Below are 14,085 nucleotides of genomic sequence, written 5' to 3'. Positions count from 1 at the left end.
GAGGAAATGATGGATTTTGCAAATACTCGGGTCTTACCAGAACATTAGATTGCCATCGTTATTGATATTGAGAAGATTTCTTTGCCCTCAAGCGGGATGGAAAATTTGGCGACGACGAATGCTCTCTCTTCCTTTTATCCTTTCCTCTTCTGGAATTTTCTGAACTGTACAAAAATTCAACAGACCCTCAAGGCACAAAGCATAGTAAATTTCAAAACAGACTGTGTTGATAATCAAACATTAGGAGACTTCGTTTTTTTTACAAGAAAATCCAAACTCTTCAGCTAATTTGGTTGTCAGGGACACATTCGGCCAGTTTGATGGAAACGAGTTTTATACTGCCAATTATATCTGAATTACTAATCTTGCGAAATGGATGGTTGAATTAAACGTCCGCGCATTATGATTTAGTCTATCTAGTCCTATTATTGCAGACTGAATCCAATTTGTAGGTCTTAGCCTCTGCGCAGCACACTTTAGGCCAGGACAAACTCGAGAACTCCAAAGTCATCGAACTGGGAGGAGACCTGCTGGTACTCCGCGTTTAAGCGGAAGCCAGCTTTACCAGCCAGTTCACTAAACATAGCAGCATTACGACGTTTGCCCGCCGCGCACATCAGACATATGTCCAGCCCAACATTCATAGGAATTCGCTGGGGATTCAACATCTCCTCAATAACCAAGATCCGAGTATCTGGTGCAACTGCCTTCCTAACGTTTTGGAAAGTTCGCACCACATCATCATCGGGGAAGTCGTTGAGAACGCGACGAAATTGGTAGATCAAAGCGCCCTGAACGGGCTCCGGATAAGGCTCGAACATGCTACCACCGACCATCTGGATCTTTCCCAGACACTCGTCCTGGTCCTTTGTTACGTTCGCCTTGGTATTCTCGATCACCTGGGGAAGATCGAACAGAATGCATCGCTCCGCGGGAAGGAATTGGTTGTTGGAGATGGCGTCGCGTAAGGCGAGACCGTGGCTACCGCCAACATCCACGATAGCAGGTCGCGATCCAGCCGCGAGGGCAGGCTTCATCCAGGAGAAATCGTAGATACCCTTCAGGGAGTACATGACTCCGAGCTCGCGCAGAGCTTCGTTGAAGCCCTTGTGCACGACCTTATTGGCAACGATAATCTCATATGCAGGCTTGTCGTCGTAGCCATGCGCCAGGCCTAGAGGGGTGGTACTGGCGCTCTTGGGAGAAGACAGACCGTACTTGGCGAAGTACTCTGGCATCTGAGCGAAAGAGCGAAACACATTGTTGAACATGTGAATGTACAGCCAGGCGGTCGGCTGATCGAACTTGTAACGACGAGATTTTTCGGTATGGGCAACACGGCCAGGAGCAGGGGATGTAAGGATCTCGCCCGAAAGGAAGAACGTTGTAAAACGCTCCACTACTTCCTCGGAACCTCCAATTTTTTTGGCTAGCTCCGAGATGAGAATATCGCCTTCATCTGGAATTGCATCAAATCCCTTATAGTCGATAAAGACCTTGATGAGGGTGAACTCTGCGGCAGAGAAGACAGGATTGCCAATGTCGTGGTATGCCTCCTGGATGCGGGCACGGGCTGCATCTTGGTCGGTCGTCATTTTGGTGAAACCGTTAAAAGTGGGTTTGAAACTGGAGTTGAAGCTTGAAGGTATGTATGGGAAATGCTTAAATTCGTGAGAATCTGGCCATCTGTTGTTTGCAATTAATAGCCTCTGAAGCTCAAACAAGATTCGGAACTTTTCGGTGGAGAAACGCAACTGCACTTCAACACAAGTTTGACCTCTCGAATCAGTTCATGGTGACATTTGACAACAACGAATACGCGAAAATTTGCTTGAGGTCAAGGGATGGGATAATTCCTCTCGTTTAATCGGGGCAATTCGGTCCGGGATGTGACGACCATCTCGGCATTGGACCTCTCAAAAATTCGGCAAAGCATTCGCGACGCTCTCATCAAATCTTGTCCCTTGAAGCTGATATCTAAGACTCGTTCGTTCTTTTTTCTTTTCACTTTGGGCTGCCTCGTTTCTTTCCATTTCTACATTTTGATTATCATAATTTCGCACTTCTACAATCACCAAGTCGTGGGCAATTTCTATTCTCATTTTCTTAGCACACAATCATACCTCCCTGTATAAAAATGGGATTATTTGATCAAATTCCTGACGAGATACCGGATGGCGGCTTTGCCATGATTGAAGAATTCAAGGCAGACAACCACGATCAAAAAGTGAACTTGAGCCCAGGGATCTACCGCGATGAGAATGCAAAGACTTGGGTTCTTCCTTCCGTGAAGCAGGTTAGAGCCATTTTCAGATCTACTTTTTTCACATCCAGTTTCCTTGGAGGTTGTGTTGGCTTCTTCTCAGATACCTTTGCTCATTTCAAAACGAATGGTTGATAGGCTAAAGTCAATCAAACCTTTGACCATGATATATCTCCACAGTTGGGATACCCTAGCTTGGTCTCTGCCGCCCGACAAATGACCTTTAGTGACACACTGAGTGCCCGTGTTATCATTTCCATGCAGACGATCGCTGGAACTGGTGCAAATCATTTCATCGCGCAATTTCTGTCCGAAACTATTCAACCCAAGACAGTTTGGTTGTCCGATCCCTCGTGGGAAAATCACCCAAAGATCTGGGCTCATGTGAGTTCTGCCATCGAGCAGCGTACCTATCCATATTACGACTACAAGACTTCGACCCTAGACATTGAAGGTATGATCTCTACTTTGAGAATGGATGGATCCCGGGGGGATATTATTGTCCTTCAAGCTTGTGCGCATAATCCGACGGGTCTAGAGCTTTCAAGAGAATCGTGGGAAAGAATCGGTCAAGTTTGTGAAGAAAAGGGAATTTTCCCGATCTTTGATTCCGCCTAGTCAGTCCATCACCAACTAAATCCCTGAACAATCTCATACAGGAATCTAGGACTAACTTTCTCATCGCAACTTGACAGTCAAGGCTTTGCCACCGGAGATGCTGATCATGACGCTTGGCCAATTCGTCACTTTGCGACGCGTTCAAATGGCACATTGGAATTTGCAGTGGCACAGTCATTTTCCAAGAACTTCGGTCTCTATGGAGAACGAATTGGTGCTCTTCACATTGTTGCTCTCAATGAGGAAAGTGCTGGTAAGGTAGAAGCTGTACTGAAGAAAATCTCGCGAGCTGAAATTACCTCCACGCCGAGCTTTGGTGCGAAAATTGTGGCATCCATCTTCCATACACCAGAACTGAAAGAGCAGTGGTGTAGAGATCTGAAGACTATGAGCAGCCGCTTGGGTGATATGCGCAAGCAACTGTATGACGGACTCATGCAGAGAAACACTCCTGGAAATTGGGGCCATCTTCTGACAGACGTAAGCACGGAATGTTCCTGTTATGAGACCCTTAGCTTTGACACAATACCAGGTCGGCATGTTTTCTATGATGGGGTTGTCTCAAAAGCAGGTTGTTGCCTTGAGGGAGAAGTTTCATATCTACCTTCTCCCCACCGGTCGACTTTCATTCACTGGATGTAGGTGTTGTTTCGGCAATCCAAAATTTGCTCTTATATGAATTTTAACTAACATCTGCCAGTGACCCAAAACAATGTAGAGTACGTTGCTGAGTCGATTCACCAAGTGATGACCCTTTGAGACCGAAGTTGGACACTCGCACCCAGATCCCAAAAGTCCTGGCAGCGCCATGGTAGAATACTCAAATCTGAATTTGGAATATCTTAAGAGATTGAATTTATTTTCATAGTCTCCTTGGACCTGAAATGGAACAGTCTTGTGCTCTCTGCTGCATATCAGTAATGGTTGGGCCAACCCGTGAGAATTTATATAGCTCCTTCTGCACGTCTACAGCATTTGTTGCAGCAACACACGCAAAGTCAAGAAAGGCCTCAAAATCTTAAAATTGACAGCACCTATAGTGCTTTCACTTTTATTTAATTTCAAATCCCTTGCACTTTCGACAGATTCCTTTGAGAAACTTTGATCAACCATGAAGACCACCTGTTCTCACCCTCATCAATTCCCGTCGCTTTTTCTCGTTGACTGTTTTCGCAGCTAAGCATTCTATTCATTGGTATTGCACTCGAAGAGGAACTTACCACTGTCCCACGTGATAAATTCGTGAAGCCCACACCCAGCTGGGACCATAGGCAAGACAGATACCTTCTTGTCCGTCACCACCTCCAGCAAGGCGGGTCCATCAGTGCCAATAAGCCATTCCAGACTGGCCACAAGATCTTCAGGCTTCATAACCCGTCGATGCTGAACACCCATGGCGTCGGCTAACTTCATGAAATCGGGATTTTGATGATGTGTGTGCGCATAGCGGTCCTCATAAAACAGATTTTGCCATTGAGTCACCATGCCTTGCTCTTCGTTGTTGAGCACAATGACTTTGACATCAATGTTGAATTGAACTGCCGTTGATAATTCTGTTAGTGTCATTCCAAACGAAGCGTCACCATCAACATCGATGACTAGAGCGTCCGGTCGTGCCACTTTGGCCCCGATAGCCGCTGGTAGGCCATAGCCCATCGTGCCGAGTCCACCTGACGTGACTACAGTGCGAGGAAACCGCCAGCGAAAATGCTGCGCCACCCACATCTGGTGCTGGCCAACACCGGTGGAAATGATGGTCCTGTCTTTCCGATCGCATGTGAGTCTACTCAATTCTTCAACCATGCTTTGAGGTTTTATCCTGTCAGCTCTCTCAGTCCGTTCAAAGTCGGAGAGTGGCCAAGTTTTTTTCCAGGCTGAGATTTGGTCAAACCAACCCTGACGATCGGCCATTGATCGGGTTTGAATCTTCGGCAAAAGATGTTTGAGATTAGTACCAACATCCCCTTCCACGGCCTCGGTCACTTGCACCACCTTGTTGATATTTTTTGGCATTATTTCGAACTGAACAATACCCCCGCAGCCCCGAGTAGCTGCGTCTTTTGCCCCCGGGGCAAATTTTGCCAGGTTTCCAGTGACACGGTCATCGAATCGAGCCCCGAGGGCGATGATCAGGTCCGCTTCCTGGACAGCCATGTTCGCATACGCAGCTCCGTGCATGCCCAGCATATGAAGCGACTTTTCATCCATCTCGTCAAAGGCTCCCAGGCCGTGCAGAGTGGTTGTCACGGGAATGGAACTTTTGTCAGCGAGAGATCTTAGCATTGTCGGTCCCAATTTTGAGCAGATTATACCCTGACCGGCATAAATCACCGGCTTTCTGGAGGCGTTAACCAGGTAGGCCACATTCTGAAGTGACTGGTCCAGTTGCCTTTGCTGAAGTTCCGACGTTGCCCACAATATAGGGCTTGATCGGGGTGAAGGAATCGACTCAGTGTTCACAACATGCCTTAAGATGCTCGCAGTAACATCTTTAGGCAGATCGACAAGCACTGGGCCAGGCCTGCCATTCGTCGCAATATGAAATGCTTCGTTGATTCTTCTGGGTAATTCTGCCACACTCTTCACCATGATATTCCACTTTGTGCAGCCCCGGGAAATCCCGATGATATCAGCCTCCTGAAATGCATCGCTACCTATAGCTCCTGTCGCAACTTGCCCGGTGAAGACGACCATGGGTGTTCCATCCGCTAGAGCGTCTGCCATGGGAGTAATCATATTTGTGGCCCCGGGACCGGAGGTTACAATTACCACGCCTGGCTTTCCAGAGACTCGAGCGTAGCCTTCAGCCATATGTCCAGCACCCTGTTCATGCCTTGAAAGGATAAAGTCGAAATGCTTCGATTTATAAATGGCATCGAAGACTGGTAGGATGGCACCACCAGGATATCCGACTAGATTCTGGTTAATATTAAGTGTCTCATGGCACTGGGTTGAATCCTTGCCGACATACATATGTGTTTTACATTGTGTTTTATCATCATCTCATGGAATATCTCTCCGCCGGTCATTCCAATATATCTGGACCGAGAAGATCAACATTCGCCACTCTAGTATAGGTGAATGGGGTGATTAACTGACAGCTCACCGGTTTCTTCGCGACGAGGGTTCATCAACAGCGGAACATTTTTCTGGGAGCTAGTTAATTATTAGTTCAGGGGGATCGTCCTGCATTTCGAGTCAATAGCTTCAATAGTTACATTTCAAACACAGGGTCATAACTGATTGAGGTAGACCGCTCGACTGCCACAGAGGTACTCTGCTTCCTAACGTTTGAGGATGGCGATTCTAAAAATCTTGATGTGCCAACACCCATCGACTCGTGCAAACTGCGTGAGGAGATCCATCGGCGCTGCGATTTAGATCTCCTCGGCACAAGACTCGATGGTGGCTTGAATTGCAGCATTGCGAACAACCAAGAATACCAACAAATACAATCGAAAAGAAAAGCCCCATCAACACCTAGGACATGGTAAAAAAAAAAGAGGACTTCACAACACTAAAAAAATGAAAAAAAGAGTAGAAATATTAGAATTGAAACTTCAAACCATCCTACAACTACTCCTTGCCAAGCACGGTCCCGGTATCAGGTCCCCTGAGTTCGGTTGGTGAGCTATACGGATCGGTGCCGAGGCTAAGGGAAATGCCCCCAAGTGGGTGGAGGACCAGGTCGGAAATCGATAAACCGCGAGCATCCCCGATAAACTCCGGTTGGAGATCACATCCTTAGAATTTGATTCATGGATCATTTATCTGAATACTACGCAATATTTGGCAAGATGCGACAAGTATCGCCATTCTTATAATACTATGTTGTTGCTCTATCTACCTCGGTGAAAGGGGGGGACTGCGCTGCATTTATCCGAAAGGACTCCGTGCATAGCCAAACAACTAGCCGACAGAAATCCGGAAATTCTTTCTCAATCGCACCCAATGTCGGTCTTTATCAATAGCTTGGTGGAAAAGACCACTGCCGGGCACCTATGCACTGTGAGTATTTACTCGGCGCAGGAGATAGTACACCTGATAAGTCGCACAAGCTACCTAAACTAATACTCTCCTAGGCATTCGGGATAAAACTAAATCGGAATCCCCAGATAGTCCAACTTGCTAAAAATGCCGGGTTTGATAGCCTGTTCATCGATCTGGAGCACTCGACATTGTCCATTGATGATGCCAGTCAGCTATGCTGTGCTGGCCTTCTGGGCGAAATAACGCCATTTGTCCGAGTTCCGTATCAATGTGGCAATGGCTTTGTGCAGAAAGTTCTTGACGGCGGTGCGATGGGTGTTATCTTCCCCCACATCCACTCGGCGGGTAGGTACAAAATACACCTGGATCCGTAGAAGAACATTATCAAACTGACACGACTGATCCTAGAACATGCAAGGAGGGCTGTGAACACTTCAAAGTATCCACCCATGGGCAGTCGGTCGATGACTGGACAATTGCCCTTCTTTTCGCTGAAAACGACTCCAACAGGTCAAGTTATCGATGAGAGCAATTCAATCGCTTCGTCTGTGATTCTCATGATCGAAACCAAAGATGCGATTGACAGTGTCGATGAAATTGCTGCTGTGGATGGAGCTGATGTACTCCTAGTCGGTTCCAATGATCTGGCAATCGACCTTGGCATACCAGGCGGGTTTCATACTCCGATATTTCGCTCGGCCTTGGAAAGAATCAGTCGAGCATGTCGACAGCATGGCAAAATCATGGGACTGGCTGGCATATATGACAATTATCAAATTCAGAACTGGGCTATTAACACGCTTGGGGTCCGATTTATGCTGTGTCAACAGGATTCGGGTCTCATTGCCAGTGGGGCAGTTGAGTGTCTCCGGAAATTGCCCAGCGTTGAAAAAAGCCTCGATGTATAGCTCAAAGTTCCTCTCGGTGGCTTTTCGTTTTCCCATGACATTCATGATATTCAGAACAAATCTAAAGAGCTGTCTTCCTTATTCATCTCACTCTGTTAGTTTTCTCGCGATAGCGGATTTGATTTGCGCGAACTTGGAGGTTTTGATACCATCGCTCCATTAAGAAAGTGACCATAGATTAGGTGGCGTCGAGTCTGAATCAATGATTCCAAAATTTTTGCCACCATCTTAATCAGTCACTATAACTTCATTTGCACGTCTTTATCACATTACGAAGCGTAAAGCCATTTTCAATAATGTCGGAAATCCCCTTCCGTTCCCTCAACTGGGAATCACCACAGGCAGATCGTTACTATGCAAGAGGAGAGCTACCAATTTTTGATGAAGTGCGTTAAATGTCCAATGCCCATCATTTCCCTCTCTATGTTCCTGTTAAATTACCCCTTTAGCACTGCGTGATACCTGGCAGCCCGTTATGTTTTGCAGTCATCGCCCGGCATATCCGTACAACAACAGCTAAGCCAGAAGACATGTGAGATTCGAGATCCCTCCTCGTATGCTGTAAATTGGACAGTAGATCATCTGTTCCATTTACATTTTGCATTCAGAAAAGTTATCTTTCTTTTCTTTCCAATTCTTGTAGTTTTTACCTTTTCTGATGGTAGTTAATCTAACTTGAGAACTTGAAATTTCCAAAAAACGAAAATATCATTTAACTAGGCCGATCTACAGCGATCAAAAAAAAAGGCAGTCCAAATTGAGCTACGCCAAAATTGGTCCTTATTTCCCACTGTGGTTAAAGCAGAACTCAAGGATGAGGGCTTCAACTTGCCTTTCACAAAGTGTAGATCAACTTCTGCCCTGATACTTTCTTTGATCGAATATCTTCTAAGCCCTCCAACGCACCCGCAAGCCCAGTATCGCGTACCACCTGTGGATGGAAGCGAATAAGACCATGACTCACAAGGTTTTGCATTGTGGGATTCCACACTTCAAGGAAATTCTGTGCAATCGTATTTGGCTTCCTGCTGTGTGGCGAGGGCCAGGCAATCTCTTCTCCAAGCGGCTCCAGACCAAACACCCAGTCCGGACGCACAACTCGTCGAGTTGCCGTGACCGAGTCACTGTACGGGTCAAGTGCTACATAGCGACCACCTGCGCGCCCCAGAGCAGCATAGCACAATTTGGTCGTCTCGGCCGTTGTAATACAATCGATCGCCAACCGCAGCGAATTTCGTGTGTAAGAACGGATCTCTTCTGCTGCAGTAGCGGAAGCGTAATCAAAAACAGCATCCGCACCAAACGAACGAACCAAGTCAAAGCTCCGCGACGAGCAGATCGCAATGACTTTAAGCCCCGCCAGCTTAAGCAACTGGATCGCACATGTGCCAGTGTAACTGGCACCTCCATTGACCAGCACTGACGTGGCTGGCTTCGAGCCATCGCTGCTGAGATCCGATACGATATTGAGTTTGGGTTCTCTCTGTGGTGGAGGCAACCGAGTATTGAGCGGTTCGAGAATTGGACCGGCTGGGAGGCCCATGCTATGGAATAAAGCCCAGGAAACCGTGATCCACGCAAGGCCGCCCATCCCCCCTGCTGCTTGTGCGAAAGTCCAGTGCTCGGGAATCCTCTGGGTTCCCCATGCTGAGCACACCGTATGCTCGGCAAAGGCTCCGATGTGTGGTTGCAATGGATTCATGCCGATGATCGTGGCGGCAACACGATCTCCTTCGCGATATCCCCATTTCTCGGCCGCGGTTGTGCCAACGGCTGTCACAACTCCAGCGAAATCGCAGCCTAGAACAGCTCCTGGGGTATGGTAGGCCCCAGTCATTTTTGTGTCGACTGGGTTAAGAGAAATCGCCTTGACAGCTACCGCCATTTGGTGATCCTGAAGTGGGTGTGGAGGAAGCGGGACTGAACTAGAAATGGTGATGCTGTCATTGAAACCGCCAATCAAGGCAGTCTGTGTCTGGATTTGAACGGCCATATCTTCGTTTTCTTGGGGATTTAATAAGAGGTTGACGGGTCAGACAAATTTTCAGGTACCAGAAAGTGACTTGATATATGTATTTGCGGCTATTGCAGATGGGAAAAAAACAGTATTCGTTCCTCTTGACCCATGACGATCACTGAATAATCACATGGATTTTCTTTTGAAAGTACACCTCAATTGCATTATGTGCCCTTGGCTATCTAATGGTCTCTGCATCTACTGGGGGAAAATGTCAACTCAGACCAGAGCCGAAATGCCCCGAAAGACTCCGGTCTGCATCTCAGTGGACTTACTGAGCGGCTCCTCTATTGATTGGCGGGGCTGGGAAACACTCGAACGCGCTCTGCTTAGTGAATTATTTATTGCTGGTGTTGTCTGAGAAGGCAAAGAAAAGTTCACATTGGTATGATGCTGTTTTTCAGAGAAAAGTCGATGGCAGATTCCGCTTTATGGTTACAGCACGGGCTTCTCGATACTTTTGAATTGATAGATCAATGGAGAATGCAAAAGAACTTGGATAGATCTTATTTGACTCGTTAATTCATGGCTAAGAATCTAGAAAGATGGATAGAACTTCGTGCTGTGTGCAAGTAACCGACGGAAATTTTTCCTATCGTCTCATTTTTCACATGTGAGAATTGAAAAATTAAAGACCCATCTTCTCCCGCAAAAGCTCCCTCACTGCTGTGGCTTTCTTTCCCAGTCCGCTAGAGCTGCTATCCTGAAGTTTGCCCGGCTGAAGAAGCAAAGCCACCGCCCTATCCCGAACCATTACGGCTTCGCGGCCCAGATGATTTTCGATATCGTGCAATACATCAAACAACAAACGCACCGCCGTGTGGATCTGCTGTAGCCCAAGTGCCGTGTCTGTGCAAGGGAGATCGCTCAGTCTCAAAGCCGATCCAGTCAGTGAACCGAGGGTGATTGTGCCTCTTCCCCCAATAGGCGTCTGCATTCCGGTCGTTGCCCCTAGGCTTCCGGTGGGCATAACATTCAAATGTGTGTGAAAATGACCAAGAACCACCCCGTAGGTGCGAACCAGCCACATGTATCCGCACATGACAAGCAGCATCGTCGGTGTGTCGGCTACGGCACTGGTTATGTTTCGTTCGGGCTCACCAGGACGATGAATATCTAACGCATCACCGCCAGAAACTTTACTACCAAGGATTGGGCCAGCAATGGCGCTAAATTGCTGGGACAGTTCGATGATGGTGCCAACTGGATAATCGTCAAGGCTGCAAGTGCTGTCTGCATGCCACGGTCCTTCTTCGAGCTTTCTCAGCTGCTGCTGGATTTCTGAAACAAGGGTGGTCAGTCTTTGGCTCGTTTGTCCGGTGCTGCCGTTTTTAATATTGCTTGGTGGAGGATCCATTGACATCGAGCTATCACCCGGCCAGCTTGCCGTGGCTGTAGTTGTTGCCAGTTGCGCCCATTGGGTCAACTCCGAGCCCCCATGCGCAAACAAATTTCCGTCATCAACAGCAATCCCTGAATCAAACCAGTCAAACCCGTGCATCGCGGCATCGTACTCCGGTACATCAGGCCCAACACCCTGTAGACCTAGACTCGCATTCTCCCATGGGGCTTGGAAATCCCATGAGTTATGCTCGAGATGATAGAGATCAGACCCGGACGGCAGCACCGAATCAAAGTCACTCTTGTCATCGAGCTGTGTGCCTGGGACAGGGGCTACGCGGGTGGATGCCGAGGCCAAGCTTATCGATCCGGAGGAATGTGGTGAGCTCGGCGGGCTTGGCGGGCTTGGCGGGCGGGCAGATTGCTGCTCCGCACGTTTATTTGTTCGTTTTGACGGAGCTCGTCGTCCGAAAACGCATGAAACTCTTGCCCGCATGCAACGCTGACAGTCGCTGGATCCCGTTGGCACGGAGCATTTCAACTTTTGAATCCGACACCGGTCGCACGACAGTCGCAGCGACAGGGAAGCGCCGTCATTGGAAGTCTTGACAGCATCGGATGGCATCTCAGACTCCAGGGATGTGGGGGACGGAAAGAAATCCCCGCCCGTTTATCTATCCAAATTTTGACATTAAATTTCATGAGCTATCAAAAGGTTTAAAAGGATCCCACGGCCCCCAACAAGTCTGTCTGAGCTGCAGGCACCGGATGCTAGTGTCAAGGCTCTCGGTTGCAAGACCCTGATGTAACCTTTGGGGCTTGAAGATTGTCGCTATACCAAAACGGTATATCAAACCTCACCTATGGTACCTCTACAGTCATCCGCGACTCTGGCAGGATCAAATCTTCGTATTCGACCGTTGATGCCATTTCTTGTTTTTACAAGTGCTGACAGAGACCCACTAAGGGGGACTCTTTTGGAGAGGCTTGTTTCCACACGGCCTCTCTGCGTGCATCAACTTCTTTTTTTTGGGTTTAGATTTACTATCAACAACTTTTCTTCATTGGCCTGGAAACCCCGAACCCCTCCTCCGGCCCATATCGCCCCCAATGTCTCCATGCGGCACATTCTGGTGCTTACGTGCAGTCTCAGGAAGGAAGTGGACTGCGGTAGATTGATGAACCTGGCAACATGGTCTAGAGCGCCAGGTATCGACTGAAAAACACAAATTAAACCCCTTGCAGTTAAACAGATCCGCCGGAGTCCGCATCCTTCTGTAACGAAGTGTTCAAAGCATGGCCACAAGTTTGCGAAAAGCTTCTCCAAAAGACAAACCGTTGAATACGCTTATGCGGGGCCCATTACGCTGACCATGCAGTGGCCAAGAAATGTGACGCGTCTCAACGATGATCGCGTTATCTTTCCACAACTGTCCCTCGGAAACGGCCTGAGTGTTTTTCGCAGAATCTTGTAAGCATGGACTCATATTTCTATAAATATAGACCAATCGGGTTGCTCTGGGCGTCAGAGGCTATAAAGACTAGAAACAGAGGACACTCCATTGATGGAAATGATCATTGCCTAAGCTGGCGATCCATCTTGCATTGTCAGCTCCGCTGGTTAAATTAGGATCCGTTGACCCACTGTCAAACCTCAAATACGGCCTCCCTAGGCCATAAACAGGAACCTTAGTTTTTGTTATGGTCTAGTGGAAAAGTACGCTGTATTTCGTTCAACACCCACTCAGTGAAGAATGTGCCTGGTCACTGTCTACGTGTCTCGACATCGATTCTCTCTGCTCAAGCTCCTTGCAGACAACGAGCACGATAACTGTGACCGACTCAACAGCACTCTGATATGACGTGCGGAAATATTGGCGTTCATCAGAAAGCTCTGCTGACGTCGCGGCCCCCGAAGCACCCTTTTGACGAGCGATGATCCCGGCCAATACATGGTATAAGTTCGTAAAATGCTTGTTAATCATTAAGCCTTTTTTTGATTGTTGCACTGCTTTGCTCTAGTTGATCTTACTTGCATTGGAGCCCCAAAATAGAAGAAAATTGACAGATTGACAGACGCCCCGGGTCTGTAATTCTTGGTCAGATACTTCGTATTTTTAATCCAACTGACCAAGCTTCTCAAATTTGAACCCCTCAGCACGACAATCATCAATTGTTTATTTGGGTGTCCCACTTTTAACTCGGAATTATTTCTTACGCTTAAGTGTTGAGGCCTCGGCTAACTACGCTTCTGGATCTCTCCACTTGCTTCTTGGTCATCGCGAAGCTTTTTCTGCCTGCCAAGTGGACTCGTGGATAATCTTATCCATCTCTAATAGTTCGGAATCAAAAAATATAGCGATGAACTTGTACATTAACCGCATGATTCAGCGCTGATGTGAAACATGCATCTCCAGTCATTACGTCCCGTAAACGTCCCGCATTGAGCAGGTGGATAAACTGGCTCCCTGAAAGAAAGGGAAAAGATCCCTTACGACCGACGGTTGTTATAAATAAATAAATAACCGCTGTAAGACGATAACTTTTGCCTCGGGGGGTACATCAAGGCCAAGGATTCGTATATTAAATTCTCGTATTACTGGCCAATAAGATTGGTTCTCGCTGCAGCGTGGCTGCAATGGAGCACTCCGTGCCGAACCTAAAGCATAAATACTCGTACGACGTGGATTTCTCTAGAAGAATTTTTATTTTTGGTAGCTGTTAAAAGTCCCTGGTTTATAGTCTGTAGATCGTGCCAGTCCTGATTTAATGGCTCACCAACCTCATTATAAGATCTAAATTGTGCAAGCGGGAAGACTTGAGGTGATCGTATTGAATTGTTAATGAAAAATTCTATTTTACAGAATCAAGTATCCAGTCCACGCAACACGGGATAGCAGGGGATCACAGCAACAAGGGATGAAAAAAGGCTGTGCCTTGAAAAGGCA

At 47.4% G+C, this 14,085-nt stretch overlaps 6 protein-coding genes across 6 annotated transcripts; 2 read left to right on the top strand and 4 right to left on the bottom strand.

Moving 5' to 3' along the window:
• Nucleotides 1–476: 476 nt before the first annotated feature.
• Pdw03_2088 (O-methyltransferase, putative) lies at nt 477–1,595 on the bottom strand (the record flags this gene model as incomplete). The annotated part of the gene is made up of 1 exon (XM_014680684.1): nt 477–1,595. One exon carries the CDS (start codon nt 1,593–1,595, stop codon nt 477–479), a length of 1,119 nt encoding a protein of 372 aa, XP_014536170.1.
• A 542-nt stretch (nt 1,596–2,137) lies between these two features.
• Nucleotides 2,138–3,640, top strand: Pdw03_2087 (aspartate aminotransferase; the record flags this gene model as incomplete). The annotated part of the gene is made up of 5 exons (XM_066100076.1): nt 2,138–2,296; nt 2,444–2,880; nt 2,959–3,361; nt 3,414–3,519; nt 3,582–3,640. 5 exons carry the CDS (start codon nt 2,138–2,140, stop codon nt 3,638–3,640), a joined length of 1,164 nt encoding a protein of 387 aa, XP_065957803.1.
• Nucleotides 3,641–3,986: 346 nt separating this feature from the next.
• On the bottom strand, nt 3,987–6,305 carry Pdw03_2086 (Acetolactate synthase; the record flags this gene model as incomplete). Its single annotated transcript, XM_014680685.2, has 4 exons — nt 3,987–4,045; nt 4,102–5,793; nt 5,988–6,037; nt 6,100–6,305. 4 exons carry the CDS (start codon nt 6,303–6,305, stop codon nt 3,987–3,989), a joined length of 2,007 nt encoding a protein of 668 aa, XP_014536171.2.
• Nucleotides 6,306–6,832: 527 nt separating this feature from the next.
• Nucleotides 6,833–7,779, top strand: Pdw03_2085 (Phosphoenolpyruvate/pyruvate domain-containing protein; the record flags this gene model as incomplete). Its single annotated transcript, XM_014680686.1, has 3 exons — nt 6,833–6,889; nt 6,964–7,216; nt 7,280–7,779. 3 exons carry the CDS (start codon nt 6,833–6,835, stop codon nt 7,777–7,779), a joined length of 810 nt encoding a protein of 269 aa, XP_014536172.1.
• An 835-nt stretch (nt 7,780–8,614) lies between these two features.
• On the bottom strand, nt 8,615–9,616 carry Pdw03_2084 (Zinc-binding dehydrogenase family oxidoreductase, putative; the record flags this gene model as incomplete). Its single annotated transcript, XM_014680687.2, has 1 exon — nt 8,615–9,616. One exon carries the CDS (start codon nt 9,614–9,616, stop codon nt 8,615–8,617), a length of 1,002 nt encoding a protein of 333 aa, XP_014536173.2.
• An 808-nt stretch (nt 9,617–10,424) lies between these two features.
• On the bottom strand, nt 10,425–11,762 carry Pdw03_2083 (Zn(2)-C6 fungal-type DNA-binding domain protein; the record flags this gene model as incomplete). Its single annotated transcript, XM_014680688.1, has 1 exon — nt 10,425–11,762. The coding sequence occupies one exon, from the start codon at nt 11,760–11,762 to the stop codon at nt 10,425–10,427; it is 1,338 nt and encodes a 445-aa protein (XP_014536174.1).
• Between the last annotated feature and the right edge of the window lie 2,323 nt (nt 11,763–14,085).

The sequence above is a fragment of the Penicillium digitatum genome, chromosome 5 (genome assembly GCF_016767815.1).
Source record: "Penicillium digitatum chromosome 5, complete sequence".
NCBI lineage: Eukaryota > Fungi > Ascomycota > Eurotiomycetes > Eurotiales > Aspergillaceae > Penicillium > Penicillium digitatum.
Note: the sequence above shows the minus strand (reverse complement) of the source record. Positions and strands in the feature narration are given on the sequence as shown.